The 15,175-nt window shown below is 44.1% G+C and overlaps 1 protein-coding gene across 2 annotated transcripts; it reads left to right on the top strand.

Annotated features, from left to right (window-relative positions):
• The first annotated feature begins 932 nt into the window (after window positions 1-932).
• ING4 (inhibitor of growth family member 4) lies at window positions 933-14,876 on the top strand. 2 transcript variants are annotated; one of them, XR_014572293.1, is made up of 9 exons: window positions 933-1,074; window positions 11,455-11,526; window positions 11,924-12,090; window positions 12,284-12,398; window positions 12,720-12,828; window positions 13,162-13,309; window positions 13,704-13,765; window positions 14,006-14,179; window positions 14,273-14,876. XR_014572293.1 is itself a non-coding variant. In XM_083798397.1 (8 exons), exons 1-8 carry the CDS (start codon window positions 1,038-1,040, stop codon window positions 14,043-14,045), a joined length of 750 nt encoding a protein of 249 aa, XP_083654523.1. In that variant the 5' UTR covers window positions 934-1,037; the 3' UTR covers window positions 14,046-14,876. The 2 variants fall into 2 exon arrangements, 1 of the variants encoding a protein (XP_083654523.1); XM_083798397.1 differs by having other exon boundaries at window positions 934-1,074; window positions 14,006-14,876.
• Window positions 14,877-15,175: the final 299 nt, after the last annotated feature.

Genomic DNA, 15,175 nt, shown 5'->3' with positions numbered 1-15,175 from the left:
GTAATTCAAACAGTTGCAGTTCATTTCTCATCACAGCTTCTCAGAGTTGGGTTGTAGGTTGCTAAAAGGCTTAATCCTAGAATGTCCCTATAAATACTGGTATGGTGCCTTGGAGAACTTTTAGGAGGAACAAAAAGAAACAAGCCTGGTCAGTTTTCCTCATGGACAGTACCTAGCAACAAGGTATCTTGAGCAATGACTGTTGTTATACAGTCTATTGGGAGAGTCGGGAAAAAAAAAAAGCAACATAGGTGATAGAGTGGGCAGGAGAAATGCAGATGAAGTTTAACATTTACCAAATACAAACTTGATGTCTCCTAAGCATTATGGATGCAAAATTAACCCTGACCTCCTGAACAGCAATCCTGAATTTAGGTCCTAAGGACGATAAGATGATAATTGTCTCGATTTATTTATAATTAAATTTGTGACCTAGCACATCTCCTTGTGTGTACAACCACTAGCAAAGAACAGTTTAGGGATGCATTCCTGAAGTCTATATCAAGTGTGTATCTCTAATCTAGAAGCCGTGTGTGGTGTATGGGCATGAAAGTAGTTCTGTCAAGATGGAGAAAAAAAGAGCACGGTAGATGTTGAGCTTCGCTTCATGGCTTTATTGGTTTGTTAGGTACCTTGGGTTTGTACCACAACCACCTTACCGCAAAGACCACCTCTGGTTATAATATAGCAGCAGTTTGTCACAGCTGGCAAATAACACGGTGAATGGAAACATATAGTGCTATAATGGACTAACGGCACCTCCCCACCCAGACTATCCACCAGGAGTGCCCAGCCAGCTTGCTGGAAATTATCTGAGGCCAGGGGACACCTCCGTAACCCTTCAGAAGCCGAAGCCCGGCGGTGAAGGACGCAGGTATTTAGCCCCAACGCGCCGCCCCTCAGGGCCCAAAATGGCGGCGGGCGCCAAGCGCAAGCGCCCCGGATTCAGGGCGGAAGCGGCTTCACGAGCCGGGCAAGGGCCACTTCCGGCGGGGGCTCGCCGGCTGCCGGAAGCGGCGGTGTGTGCGGGGCGCAAGATGGCGGCGGGGATGTACCTGGAGCACTACCTGGACAGTAAGCGCCGCCGCGGCGGGGCGAGGAGGAGGACGAGGAGGAGGAGGAGGGCCGGGGCCGGGGCCGGGGCCGGCGCCGGCCTGCCCGCACCCACACACCGCGTATCGGGGATGGTATCTGTGGCGGGCTGGCGAGCCCCAGGGCCGGCAGCCTCGCCCGGCTGCTCTCGGCCTGGCCTGGCCTGTGTCGTTAGGAAGGGAAACCTATTAAGAAAGGTTAAAATAATTTAAAAAGTTCAGGAACTGTAGTAAGTGATGCTGTGCCACGAAAGCTGAAAAGACACTGGGAGCGTGCAGGCAAGAATATTGATCTAGGGTCTGTGAAGAGGGTGCAAAAGGCAGGTAGAAAAGTTGGATGAGGACGAAAAGATACCTGAAGGATGGGGGCTAGACAGGAGGCGAATGTACAAGGTGGACAGGGAGTTAGTGCATGGGGGGAATGCAGTGTTTCCTTACTAGGTAGAGCACAAGTGTATATTGAGAAGGCTGCAAAGATAAAGGAGCGAAAGACTGGGATTTGAAACCAGTAGATGGAGATGAGGAAGAAGCAGCGCTGAGTGTAGAGAGATAGGGTAGACATTAAGGCAGAGATAAAAGAATCTGTAGGTTATCTTGGTGGCTAGAGAGTGCTCCAGTTCTGGATGTCCAGCTTCTGGATGTCAGTGTTACTGTTAGCTAAAATCCATGAACTCCATGGAAACTCCTCTGCTCCCCTCTAGTGCATACTTACAGAGAAAATTACAAGGTTTTATATTTTGTCTCAGCTGAGATGTGTGGTCCTGCAACTGAGTTAGAGATTCTCATCCTGCTGAAGGTGGGTGTTAATATGGTGGTGGTGTCATTTTTTTAAGGTGTGTCGCTTTACTTTTTTAAGTTCACAATCTAAAAGTACTTAAAATATCTGGCTATGAAACTGTTGGGAAGAGCAAAACAGCATTCGCTACAGTGGCTTTGCCTTTTTTGATTTTAATCTGGTATCCCGTATTATCAGATACAACGTTATTTCCCTTCATTGGCTAACTGCAGGACGGTTGCTGTGCTCAAATTAGAGTTTATTTTAGAAAGGCAGTTTATATGGATGTTAATATGTAGAGTTGAAGAGACTCCATCTCAGCCTTCGGTGAGTTAGTTTGCTGATAGGCTTTCCTGTCACAGTTTGATGACTTGTCTGTAGCTAGTTTTCACAATTCCAATACTTAGTCATTGCACCTATGCCTTTTACCTGCTGTGTTGAAGTGTCCCCTTATTAAAAGTTTCTTCCTTGTGTAGATTCTAATTAATTAAATCTTAACTTTCCTTCTGGTACCTTAGAAAAAAAAAAATGAATTGCTTGTGATAACATATTTTTCAATTTTCTAATTAGCCATATTGTTCTTCTCCAAGCCTGCTCTAATCTTTTGACATCCTACTTGAAATTCTGACTCTCTGAATGCGTACGGTCCTTTATTACCAGTCTTCGTTACAGTACTAACTAAAGAAGTCAGGTTATCGTTCTTCTGTTGAGTAAACCCTTATCCACATTGGCCATTGTGTTTTAGCTGTAAGCTCACGTTCAGGTAATTATCTACCGTGATATTCAAGTCTTTCTGTTCCTTAGAGATATGGTCTGGCATCCTTTATCCATCACTCATATTGATCATTTCTAAATGTATTAGCCTAAATAAGGCTGGATGGAACATACCTGTTTGCAGTCAGGCTGTATCTTGCTGTCCTAGTGGTCTGTTCCTTTCATTTTTGTTCTTCCAGTCGGTATCTCACTTACAAGTGACTTTTTTTTTTTTTGGTGGACCAAAAACTGCTTCATGTGTGATTTTCGTGAGTGATGCTGGTAGTTCTCTGTAATGCGCTGAAAAGCCTTTCTGATACCACATCAAGTATTTGATGCAAGTTGTAGTTCAATCATTGAAAAATATTTTCGCTAATGATACGTATATTCTTTAAAAAAGGAAAAAAGTTTATCAGGAAAGTTGGAGTAGGGGGGTGTCACCCACTTAACCTGTATTGTCACCCTTGTTGAATTCTTTGAGGTGATCCCAGATCAGCTGTTCCATTTCTTTTTCTGGTTTCATGCCTGCCTGATTGTTCTCCCCCTCACTCCTTCCTTTTTTTTTCTTGATGATTATTTCAATATATATTTTTTTTTTTAAGTTCACTCTTTAAAAGTTGAGTAATGTTCCAAAATGTCCTGTAAACTGATGCAAATAAATAGTCCAGAACTTTTGGTCAGCTCTCTTCAAAATGTCTAATATTTGCTTCTGCTTGTTGCGTTGAAATTCTTTTTAGTGTTCTTTTCGCATCTAATGTAGATGTGGCTTTCAGTTGATTTTTTTTTTTTTTCCCTCCCACAGCATTTCTCTTTCATATCGTTTACTGGCTGGATCTGTTCGGGGGATGAATGAGGAGTGTGTGATGAAAGAGGGCAGTTTGCTTGTAGGACCTCTTCAAATGCTTGAAGAAAGGAAGGTGTATAATGAATTAAGTGAAGATTGTAGGAAGAAAAGAGGTGGTGTCATTTTGAATACCACCCTGACAAAGTGAGTTTGATTGATGTTTATGTTTCCTTGTAGGACACGCTTTTTACAGGTTCTCTCCAAACAGATTGTGCTGCCCTTAAAATGAGCGAGAATTTGTAGTCAGGGTGGCAGATGGGCAGAATGCTCATAGTTGCAAGTAAAGCGTGCTTTGAACAGATAATTCTGAATAGTGAGGATTTGTAGCATTGACATTTCAAGAGGTGCGTTTGCAACGAGCTGCCCTTAATCTCTTCACCTCAGTTATTCATTTTACTGGTGAGGGAAGTGGACTATTCCACTGTGTTGGGAAAAAACATTCTTGTGTCAAAATAACAAGCACCTTGAAAAGCTGATTATTGAGTCAGTTTTTAGATTGGATTTTGGGTAGCGTATGTGTGACTCTATTGAGCAAAGAGGATAAAATAAAACTTTGAGTCACGGCATGTGAGAAACACTGTGTGTGAAAATCTCATGTCGTTAGGTAACTAAAAACCGTATGTTAAAATGCACGAAAGGTTTGACAGAGCTGTGCATATGGCCTTAGGTATTTCGGTTTGTAACTTCTTGAGTCCTCTGTTTTGGACTCCTAAAGGTTGGTGTTTTATTGTTGTTGTGTTGTTTTGTTTTACCTGGGAAATTTTTGTGGAGTAGCCAAGTTAACAACAGATCTCTCAGTAAAAGGTGTCTGGCGGTTTCTTAGTTCTGGTATTTTAGTAGCTTTTTTTCTTCTGTAATTTAAAACTGATTTTAGACCTAGGATTAGACACGCCTTTGCTCTAAGCTGTTAATTGCGAAGTACATTTGTCTGAAATGTCTTATGCTCCTAGCAGGTGTTCTTGCAGCAAAAAAATATGCATGTTCCTTCAGTGCTGAACCTCCTCACAGAGAAACTCCGTGTCTTGTCTACTCTGATCCCCTTCCTTCCTTCATCATACTGAGGCTGTCCCTCCAATGACAATACTGAGCCAAAGAATTCGGGGAAGGGGAAGAGGAGGAGTGTTTCTTGTTCCACTTCTGTTCTTCTTGCTTGTTTATTTGTATGGCTTTTTCCTCAGTTCTCCTTAGCAACTGAAGTTAAGCATAAAAAGTTTTCCATCTCTTCAAATATTGTCCTCCTTCTGGTCTCAAAACAATTTTATGTCTGCTTCTGAGGGGAGAAAGCAAGATAATGAAGTGCTTTCCTTCACGCCAAGAAAGCAGTGCAACTTTAGGAGGGGGGAAACTATGGATGCAAATGAATTAGAGATGTAGAAAGGGATGGAGGAAGAATGAGATGAAAGAAAAACATGGTATTTTGTGGTTGCATGTGCATGAGAGCTCTTTAGAGGAGTTTGTGTTTGCTCAGACTGGAGTTACTGTGTTTGGCTCAGTATTTGCACTCTCACAGGCTTAGAAATACTGTAGTGGAGGCTTTGAGTGGGAGAAAGGAAAGGTGACTAATACAGATCTTCTGGAAGATGAGATGCAAACACTGTGTTTCCTTCACGGTTAGATGTTTCAAGAGGATTGTAGAGCTTCTTTGTACCAGGCATCACTGAAGTCTGTACATTTAGAGAACAATCCCAAATAGCCTTCTGTGAGTCTTTGCTCATCCGTGAAAGTGTCATGATTGTGGGGGTTATCTTTATAGCAGAGGGAGCTGCTGTTCAACCACACTTTCTGATGTTGGTGCATCCCTGTTTATCTATTTAGAGGATATGAAAATAAAGTATAGTGACACCACCCAAATCTTTTATAGCAACAGAACCGAGGAGTGTACCTCTCCTCAGCTGGCCCATTCACCGTGAACTGACCTCACTGCTCACCTTCCTGTGCTCTGCTTCTGAGGATATGTCCAACCAGTTGCACGGATAGCTGAGGTGAACGCAAGGGTCGTGTCTGTGGGTGTGCTTTCTCATTAGAGAAATGAGAAGATCAAGTGTCACCTTCCCTGTTCGTTCCAGCCAGCCTTGTCCACCACATATTTTCCTGCCTAGACTGATGAGGCTGTTGCTTTATCTGTCTTGCTGGATGTGAAACTTTTATCATTCCAGTTGGGAAGTGTGCACCGGACTGGAAGGAAATTCAAATTTCCATTTAAAGCTATAGTTAAGCTGGTCTGTTATTGAACGAATGTCAGTATAAAGTGTGGGTAAGGAATGGTAACAAAGCAATAAAAAATGTTTCCAGCTTTCCCCACCCCATACCTCTGTGCATCTAGATTCTGCCAACATTTAGTCTAAATTAGATCTAAACACTTGGGAGAGTCATCAGCAGAGAGCTAATAACCGTGTTGAGTTTGAGAAGCAGAAGAGCGTCGCTGGCCTGTCTGCTCAGACGGCTGCTTGGTATTCATTACATTGTCTTGGAGGCCACCAGTCAGGACCTGCTCCAGGAGCAGACGCTAGGACATACCTGCCTCACTGAACAGGATGGTGGAGACTACACACTGAGCTAAGGAGTCCTCGGTAAATTAACACTGAGTTAATTGTGTAGTCATTGGGGGGGCTTTCTTTTTTTTAAATCCTGACTAGGGAGGCGTCAAGTTTCCTTTGTTCCTGCTATCCTGCTGGTACATGGAGATGCAGCAGTTCAGGACTGTTCAATACCAGAAAACATATTCCCATGTAAGCACAGAGCAATAGTAGCAACGTACTCCCCAGCAGCATGAGAATGTCTCTCATCTCCTCCCCAGTGTAGCGTGTGGCCACACTCTCCTGTTCCTGCCTATCAAGTTTCCTGCATCATACTTCAGGTTTGCAATCTCTTAATACATTCTTTCCATGTTGAACATTGTTTTAGTGTCGTGGACTGGAAGATGCTTTTCACCTTCATGAGGCTTTGGATTAGCTGTATCTGTAACGCAGCACACACGTATGGAAAATTACAGAAGATCTCATGAAAGGGAGAGGATTTGGTGATTCATAGGTATCATTTGTTTCTGTGTGAAAGCTACTGGCACAACCCACACTAAGCTAATACGTTTATTGTTGTTAATGGCCAGTTCATTTAGAACAGATTTGGTCGTTGACTGGTGCCTTCATCAGAGTTGATAGAAAAGGGTTTTACAAGACAAAGCGTAAAAAGGGTTTTACAAGACATTTTCTCTCTATTTCTTCGCACATCTGATGTGACTGTTCTGGCAAAAAGGCCTCTGATCCCTTTGGTGGTGGTCCCTGCCCTTGGAGATCTGTGACCGACTGGAAACGCCTGGAGTGTTGCAAGTCTCGTTTGACATGCCAGTCTTCCATATCCTCCAAACTGCTGATGTCAAGGTTGATCTTTAACATAGCGATAAAGTTCCCTGGTGTGAAAGTAACAACATAGCCTACTATCCTGGTTGTGGATGCTGTAGTATTGAACTAATATAATTTAAATTAAAAAAAAAAAGGGAGAGAAAAAGAACCCTCTTTCCCCCCCCAGGAAAGGGTATGCTGTCTTCTGGGGAGTGTTAGCTTTCTGTGGCTATTGCACTGACTGTTGTTGCTGACTGACGTCTGTTTCTTTGGGCAGTGCTTGGTGTAGGCGCACCCCGGTGGACTGGCGTGCAGTGCACTGGCCCAGAGCTTGGGATAGCAGCGCCGCAGAATTCCTGGGTGGCCTTGGGCAATTCGCTCTACTGTGCGCCTGAGTTTGTGAAAATGTGGGTAGGACTAGTCCTTACAGGGGTGGTGGTGAGGGTAACAGGTTGCAGGTCAGGCTGCATGTGCTGCTGTAGTGCTGAGCTCGACGTGAATAGGAAGAAAGGTGTATCATTATGCTCAGATTTCAATGGAATGTGTAGGAAGATCATTAACTGAGAACACAGAATAGTAGCAGCACATTAAAAGGGTTACGTTGCCTAAAAGGAAGGATGGAGGGTTATATAAGACATCGTTCCCCTTAATGAGGAAGCAAGGAAGTTGAAGATTGCCATAAGACAGTTGACCCGCACTATACTTAAAATGCTACAAAATTCTTAAATCGCAGCGTACCAAAAAGTCCTGCGTGCTTCCCCAGTGAGATCCCAGCCACTCTTACATTCCGGAGGGCAGGGAAGTTATCCTGCCGTTGTGCAAGTCTGTCACAAGCAGGATTTCTTAATTACCTTCAGCAATGTGGTGTCTAAACTGTTTGTTGAAATCTGTATTGTTTAATAAAGCAACCGTGATTGTGTCTCAAAATGTATTTCGACATTTTTTTAATAAATGTAATCATACGTCCGGACGTGGGAGTTGAATAGATGCCTTGGGAAAGTCACCATGTATTTGTGTAGCGCTTGGTGCCATGGATCTCTTCAGGAATTTGGACAGTCACAATACAAGCCCATCACTGGGCTCTGCTAAAAGACGTACAATGAGAGAATGCAGCATAATGAGACTTACCAGGCTGTGCCGTTGCACAGGCTCACGGGCTTGCTCTGTGTGTGTGAATTAACATCTGAGTTCAGGAGCTGGAGTTTAAATATGTCGCCTACGCTGACACCCTACATTTGGTTGTTTGAAAAAAATTGGAGGGAAGGAGAATGGTGATAGGTTCTGGTTCTTGGAGGGTGAGCGCTGAGGGTCTGCGTGGTTCTTAAGAGAAAAGGCAGCGCGGTTTTGGATGCCTGTATGTGATAAGGAGAATGGGAATGGCAGAAGGAATGACAAGGAAAGAGGAGAGTAAGAGAGATGGAAGAAGGATAGTGAAAGGATAAGAATCAGGGAAAGGAAAGAAGGCTTTTGACGTGTGTTAAGGAATGAAAACAAGCTTAAAAAAAAGGGGGGGGAGGCAAAAACTCAGACGAGCTGAAGTACAGGATGATCCTGCTGTGGCAGGAACGAATTGGGCACAGCGGGGCAGCATGTTGCTCTGTGTGATCTGTGCAAACGAGCACGGTAGCATTAGTGACAGTCCGTGCTCTGAGCCAAACCGCTGGTCCTGCTAGCACTTCCTTCCCTGCACATCTTCCCCATCCTTGTCTTCCTCTCTTGCTGCTCTGCCTTTTGTGTGCTGAGAGGCCTTTGCTTTTCCTGATTTTTCTGTCAAATTGTTGCCTGTGACAGGGTGACTGCACCTCACTGGCCTGCTCTCTAGCAATCGGACATGTCTGTCAGGGTGTCCTGACTATGCTTTCTCAGACAGACAATTTCTTTTTCCTGTGATCTGTTTCAGAATCTGAGAACTGTTTGGGTATTGTAAAATACAGCATTTAGTCAAGAAGAGCTTGGGCACATCTTACTGTGAGAAGAAAGCATAAATGGATTGCAAAGGGAAAAGGAGAAATGCAGGAGGAAGCAATTACAGAAATATCAAATCTTTTTGGAAAGACAGAGGGGAAAGGTGTTGGTTTAGTAAGAAAGAGGAAATGGAAATTTAAATTTTAGATTTTATTTTTTTTAATGGGACTATGGACAGCATCATGTAGGCCAAACAATTTCAGCAAGCGTTTGGACCACTGCGATAAATTCTGTGTGATGAAGGGCTCTGCTTTATAAGGGTCGAGAGGAGCTTTTGGTTTAAGCTGCAGAGATCAGAAAGCTCCCCCATACTTAGGTAAGCTAACTACCACAGAAATAGTTTATTGCTGGGTTAAAACTCATTTAGCTGCAGCTTTATCATGTTAGGCTTTTTGTATAGTATATAGAGGTAAAGGTAGAACAGAAGCTTTCCAGGTGAGGGCACGTGAGGGCACGTGATGGCGTTAGTGACAGCTGGGGACAGATTTTCACAGGGACATCTGTTTTAAAAAAAAAAAAAAAAAAAAGGCAGAGCAGAGTCCCTTTCAGGTTCTGTAACGGAAGCAAATTCCTGTCCGAATTTTTCCTGCTGTTAGCACATCGCTGTGAAACTTAGCCATAACCTCATTTAGGGTTGTTCTGCCCAAAGAATAGCATCCTGCTGGTTTTTGTGCTAGCCCAGGTGTTCTCTGAACCTAACGGTTTGTAGCCCTGCCGAGGGAAAACTATGCATGTGATGGAATGTGTGCTTTTAGCAACTTTCTTTTTTTAGGGGAGAAGAAGGAAATTACATAGATCTTTTCTAAAAACTGCCAAGTCAAGAATTCAGAAGTCGTGATGGTCCAGGATTAATAAACTCGGTGCATATTTGGCATACTGCGTGCAATGCAAGAACAAATACTGATTTCTTCTAGAGGGCACCTCTCCTAGAGGAGAGGAATGAAAAGTAGTGTGCTGCTGCATGAAACGTGTTTCATTTCTGCACAAATTGAAAGGTTTGGAGTCAATGAGGATGGGGATTACAAGAAGAAAAAGGAATGATATTAAGATACCTGAGCTGAATTTCATCCCTGCCATTAAGTTCCCTTTGTAAGCAACAATGTTTTTCAGTATTGTGTCACTGACTTTTTTTTTTTTGAGATGTGTTTTGAGCTGTAGGGTTGTAATATCAGCTGTGGGCTGCTCAAGCCTTGTGTAAAGTCTGTCATACTAGGCCAAAAGGAAGTATCAAATTTAGGAATATTCAGACAACCTTAGTTTTGCTGCTTCCTATTTTTTTTTCAGAACTTGATTTTGCACTGTTAACCTTGGACACAGCGCGGTGATGTGTATGTGCTGCGTGATCATGTATCTGTGTGCTTAAGGACACCTACTACCTGAAAATTTCTCAGATACTTAAAGTAGAAATGGCAACAAAAACCTATTGAGGCAATAGCTTAATTACCTACAAGGACTTCGTATGTAACTTACTGTATTCTGTTTGTGTGAAAAAATAAGTTTAAATATCTTCTAAGCCCAGTGAAGCCTACAATTGCTTTTACCTCTTGTAGGAATAAATTTCGCGGCCTATGTGTTGTACTTGTAAAAAAAAAAATAGTAATAAAAAAAAGTATCTCTTTGTTTTTCAGGAAGTGTCTCTGGTGTAGAAGCATATGACAGTGAAAACAGAGACCACTGCTGGGGCCATTGTATTAGACAGTTTTGATTATGTGTAGAGAATCCTTCATTTACATTCTGCGTGTGCTGCAGAGAGGGTTCGGGAAGCAGGCATGCTTGTGTTGTGTTTCTAAAGAGCTCTTCCTCCCCATATCCCCCCTTTTATTTATACCTGCAAGAGATTTTTTTTTTTCTGTCAGGTATAAAGGTGACAACAATCAGGCTTGGACTTCAGGTTAATGCAGTGTTAGTAGACCTCAGTTTGATTAGACAGCCGTGGAAAATAAGAATTGTTTTTATCAGCTTTGTCAGTTGAGCATCTGGTGATGGCTAGGGGGTGAGTAGCATTGTGCATTGAAAATTAATTGACTCTCAGCTTCACGTTGCTCGTTCAGAGTTGTAGAAACATTTGTTATTCGTGATGTATAGCATCCTTGCAGGTTATGGTATAGGAGGCAGAACAAGGGACGGGGGGGGTTAAGACTGCTGTGGCACTGCTTCCTGTCCCACCTCAGGGTTGTTTTTTGGCTCTGCAAAGTGTCTCCTACCTCTGTCTTTAAAATGCGTGCTCTAAAATTGATTCACTTCTCAGTGAATTAACATTTGATCAACTCTAGTTTTGACGTCTTTGTGTAGGAATAACGAAGTGGCATTGTTTACCAGCTGTTGTGCTGTTTTGGTTTGGTTCCTTTGTTAATACCGAAGAAAGTTCTTGGTGGATACGTTGTATTAGAATGACTGCGCTACAGGTTTTGTTTTTCTGCTCTTTTAATTTAGGCCTTTCTGAGTGGCAGCCTTCCGTTAACTAATATGATCCTATAGAACTGTGCTCCTGGATTAAATATGTGAAGTATTTATAGTCTGTCTCCTTTACGGTTGACAGCAAACAGAGGCATGCTAATGTGAACCAGGAAAGCATGCTGGGAGTCACTGGGCTGGTGTACGTGTTGTTATGAGTTGAGTTAGCTTTGTTCCTGCGTTGATACGGCAGACAGGAACCTGACTTCTCCATGTATTCTCCTTTCCCTGCAGGTATTGAGAACCTGCCTTTTGAATTGCAGAGAAACTTCCAGCTCATGCGAGATCTGGATCAGAGAACAGAAGGTGAGCATTGGAGAAGGTTTCTGTGATGAGACAGAAAGCATGCGGCCTGGCCAGCTTTCCTTCACCTTGCCTGTATCACAGGGTTCTCAGGGCAGGGAAGGAAACCTGCAGCTGCTCTTATCCTTTTCTAATCTATTCTTTCCTACCTTTATACTTGATGGTCTTTCCTAACAGAATCATTCCATAGAATGATTCTAGGTTGGAAAAGACCTCCAAAATCGTCTGGTCCAACCATCCCCCTACCACCACCGTCACCCACTAAACCATGTCCCTAAGCGCCAGCTCCAACCTTTCCTTAAACACCCCCGGGGATGGTGACTCCACCACCTCCCTGGGCAACCCGTTCCACTGGCGTGTATGTAAGTGTATTTATGTATTAATGGTAAACCTGTTTCAGACCTCAAGTCGGAGATCGATAAGTTGGCCACGGAGTATATCAGCAATGCACGGACTTTGTCGTCAGAGGAAAAACTGGGGCTTCTCAAGCAAATCCAGGAGGCCTATGGGAAGTGCAAGGAGTTTGGGGATGACAAGGTTCAGCTGGCAATGCAGACCTACGAGATGGTATGAAGGGAAGTGTCTAGTGGTTATTGTATGAAAGGCTATACTGAAACCCCCAGTCCTGGAAGGCCCTGATCTCTTTTTCAGGCCCTGCACGCTCTTGCTTCTCTGCTCTGGGCACGAGCCCTGTCCTCTCTCCTCTTTGTTCTCCTGGGCTCTTTTCTGTGGTAATTCCTGGTCAATGTCATCTTTGCAGGTTGATAAGCACATCCGGCGGCTGGACACAGACCTTGCTCGCTTTGAAGCAGACCTGAAGGAGAAGCAGATAGAATCGAGTGACTATGACAGCTCTTCCAGCAAGGGCAAGAAGAGTGAGTACCACCACTGGGCTGCAGATTGATACAGGAGGCAGCCAAGTGACTGTGGAAGTGGTGGGGATGAAGGCAGGCACTGGAGTGGTACAGATCAAAGACTGTTACGCTGGAATCTGAAGGACAGGTAAAAAGATGGTGTCCTGGGCTCTTTTCTGTGAGCATATTCAAGGCCACTAGATAAAACTAAGATGGGGTGCGTGGCCCAAAGCCGATATACACTCCACAGCAGGAGTGCATTTTAGTGCTGGAGAGGTTGTTACTGTCAGGCGTCTGTTTTGACGGCATGGTAGATGCAACAACTTTTTCTCTTGTTACCAGAGGGCCGAGCCCAAAAAGAGAAGAAAGCTGCCCGTGCTCGCTCTAAAGGGAAGAATTCTGATGAGGAGGCACCAAAGACTGCCCAAAAGAAACTGAAGCTTGTCCGCACGTAAGCATTTAAGAAATTTGGGGAAATGAGGAGCAGCACTACAAATCAGACCAAGGGAGACCTAGCCAGACTTCCCTGTGAAGGATCTGATCCTCACCCAGGCCAGGCTGTGTGTCTTCTGTCTCTTTTTGGGAAGAAACAGGAAAGAGGCCTTTTATTTGTTTCAGGGGAGTGTGGCGTGAAGGGGAACGCAGGTCACATCGGTGGAGGTGGGTGTGTGTGCTTAAAAAGGAGGTGTGGCTGTCTCTGGCAAATAAGGGCATTATCATGGGCGACATGAAGGGAACCGATGCTAGTTAATTTGCTGACCTGCTTTATTCCTTTCTCCTGCAGTAGCACAGAATACGGGATGCCTTCAGTCACTTTTGGAAATGTGCACCCTTCGGATGTATTGGATATGCCTGTGGACCCCAATGAGCCTACTTACTGCCTCTGCCACCAGGTCTCCTATGGGGAGATGATTGGCTGCGACAACCCAGATGTAAGAGCCTGTGCATGATGGAGATGGGGGAGGAAAGTCTCCTACAGAATGTCTTGTCCTGCTTGGGGGGGGCTGATGTAGCAAGCAGTGACAGTAGGAGGTCTTATTTCAGATAGTTTGGAAGAGCAGTGATGTGGCCTGTTAAGTGCAACTTTCTCCAGGTTTTCTCCTGAAATGACGGGCTGCTTTTCGGCCCCTTAGCAAGCACGGAGGGGAATTCTGCTTAATAACGTTGTATAGGTTGGGTGTGAGTCTCCGTTTTCTGACTGATCCCGTTAACATCGCTGCTAGGGATGTAGGAGTTTGTGATCAAATGTTGGGAAACTTCAGCAGTCCAGAATCAATGATTTCAAAAGAAAACTGCTCTTTAACTGACTGCTCTCCACCCCAACAGTGTTCCATTGAATGGTTTCATTTTGCCTGTGTGGGTCTGACGACAAAACCAAGAGGAAAATGGTGAGTGAGTGCTAAAAACAAACATCCTGGAGGGCCCATTGCTGTCTGGAAAGGGGAGGTCCTGGGTGGCAAGAGGGAGGATATTGTATATACGCACTTAGAAGTCCTCTTCAGAAAGAAAAATTGAATTAAGGCTTTGGTTGGAACCTTGGAAAAGAACTTTTGAGACTGTATCTTTGTATATATTTATATATGTGTATCAAGTCATAAATGCTGGCTTTTTACTTCCCTTTCTACCAGGTTCTGCCCTCGCTGTTCCCAGGAGAGGAAGAAGAAATAAAATCCCATGAGCCCTTAGCACTGCTGCAGGAGCTCTCTTCCCCCTGCCAGGGCCTCGTCCCAACTCCCCCAGCCCTTGGGGCCTTGGCTGGGGGGAGTCTTGCCCTGTTTGTGGTTTCGGCCATCCCTGGAATGGTGTGTACCCTCACGGCAGTTCCTCTGTGTTCTGTATCCCTGGTTGCTTCCAAATCCCTAAGGGAGGCCCTCTCTGTGTACTATTCCAAACAGGTGTCTGAACCTCAAAGGGAATGAATGAGGGCACCAGGGTAGCCACCAGATTCCCAGGGATTCAGGTAGCCCCTGATTTTCCTTGGCTTTCCTTCAGCCTCCTCAGAGTTCATTGCCTACTCTCTGCTTAGAGAACAAGGCTATGGGATGGGGGAAGGAAAGGAGGTAAGTCTTCAGTATTTTAGGTCTTCGATTTTCCTGGATCTTTTTCAGGAGAGAGGGAGTAACCAGGCCACTGCTTAATCTAGTGGGTTGGTTGAGAGACTGAAAACCTAATGTACTCCTTATCTTTAATCATTCCACTACTCTGTATGGCATTGAGCTGCCTCTTTTGTTGGGTTGAGGAGGAAGGAGGAGTGGTTAGAGCTGGCTTTGTCTCCTTTACTCTTGGGGTAAACCTGCTGGCCTTTGAAGCACGCTGTATGAAGGAGGAAGAATTTCTGGCTGCATGGCAAGAAACAATTTGATCTAGCCTGTCCTCTGGCTCCAAAATTCTCCCTCCGTTTTGTGCAGTGGAGCTTCTCCATTATGTTCATGATGAGAAGTTTTGGGATCCAAATCCCACTTGTATAATACCGAATTAAATAAAGTTCATTGGAACAAATACTCTGTTTGCCTTGCTGTCACCTCCAAAGTAAACAATGGGTCTCGTCAGTTATTTTTTTTTCTCTCAGCTCTGCTTTTTCACAGTGGCACAGCTTTCTTCATGTGATAATCCTGAACAGTTAGACATGCTGCATAAGTCAGGTTTGAAAACGTACCCAGTATACTTAGCAAAAAATTACGTAGCTTTCTAGCATCTGTGAAAAACATCTGCCCATTTAGTCATGTCCCCCCATGCAACGGGATGTTTGTTCACATTTTTGTTGGATCACTTTTTCGTCAGTTATCCTCTCTCAAACA

Source organism: Anser anser, assembly GCF_964211835.1.
Source record: "Anser anser genome assembly, chromosome: 1".
Lineage (NCBI taxonomy): Eukaryota > Metazoa > Chordata > Aves > Anseriformes > Anatidae > Anser > Anser anser.
This window is presented reverse-complemented; position numbering and strand designations above follow the sequence as displayed.

Excerpts from the sequence above, each read along its gene's own strand:
- ING4 (XM_083798397.1), top strand. The coding sequence starts at position 1,038 with ATGGCGGCGGGGATGTACCTGGAGCACTACCTGGACA. Across the intron at positions 11,527-11,923 it reads TCTGGATCAGAGAACAGAAG|ACCTCAAGTCGGAGATCGAT; the intron begins GTGAGCATTGGA and ends AACCTGTTTCAG. Across the intron at positions 13,310-13,703 it reads TTGGCTGCGACAACCCAGAT|TGTTCCATTGAATGGTTTCA; the intron begins GTAAGAGCCTGT and ends CCACCCCAACAG.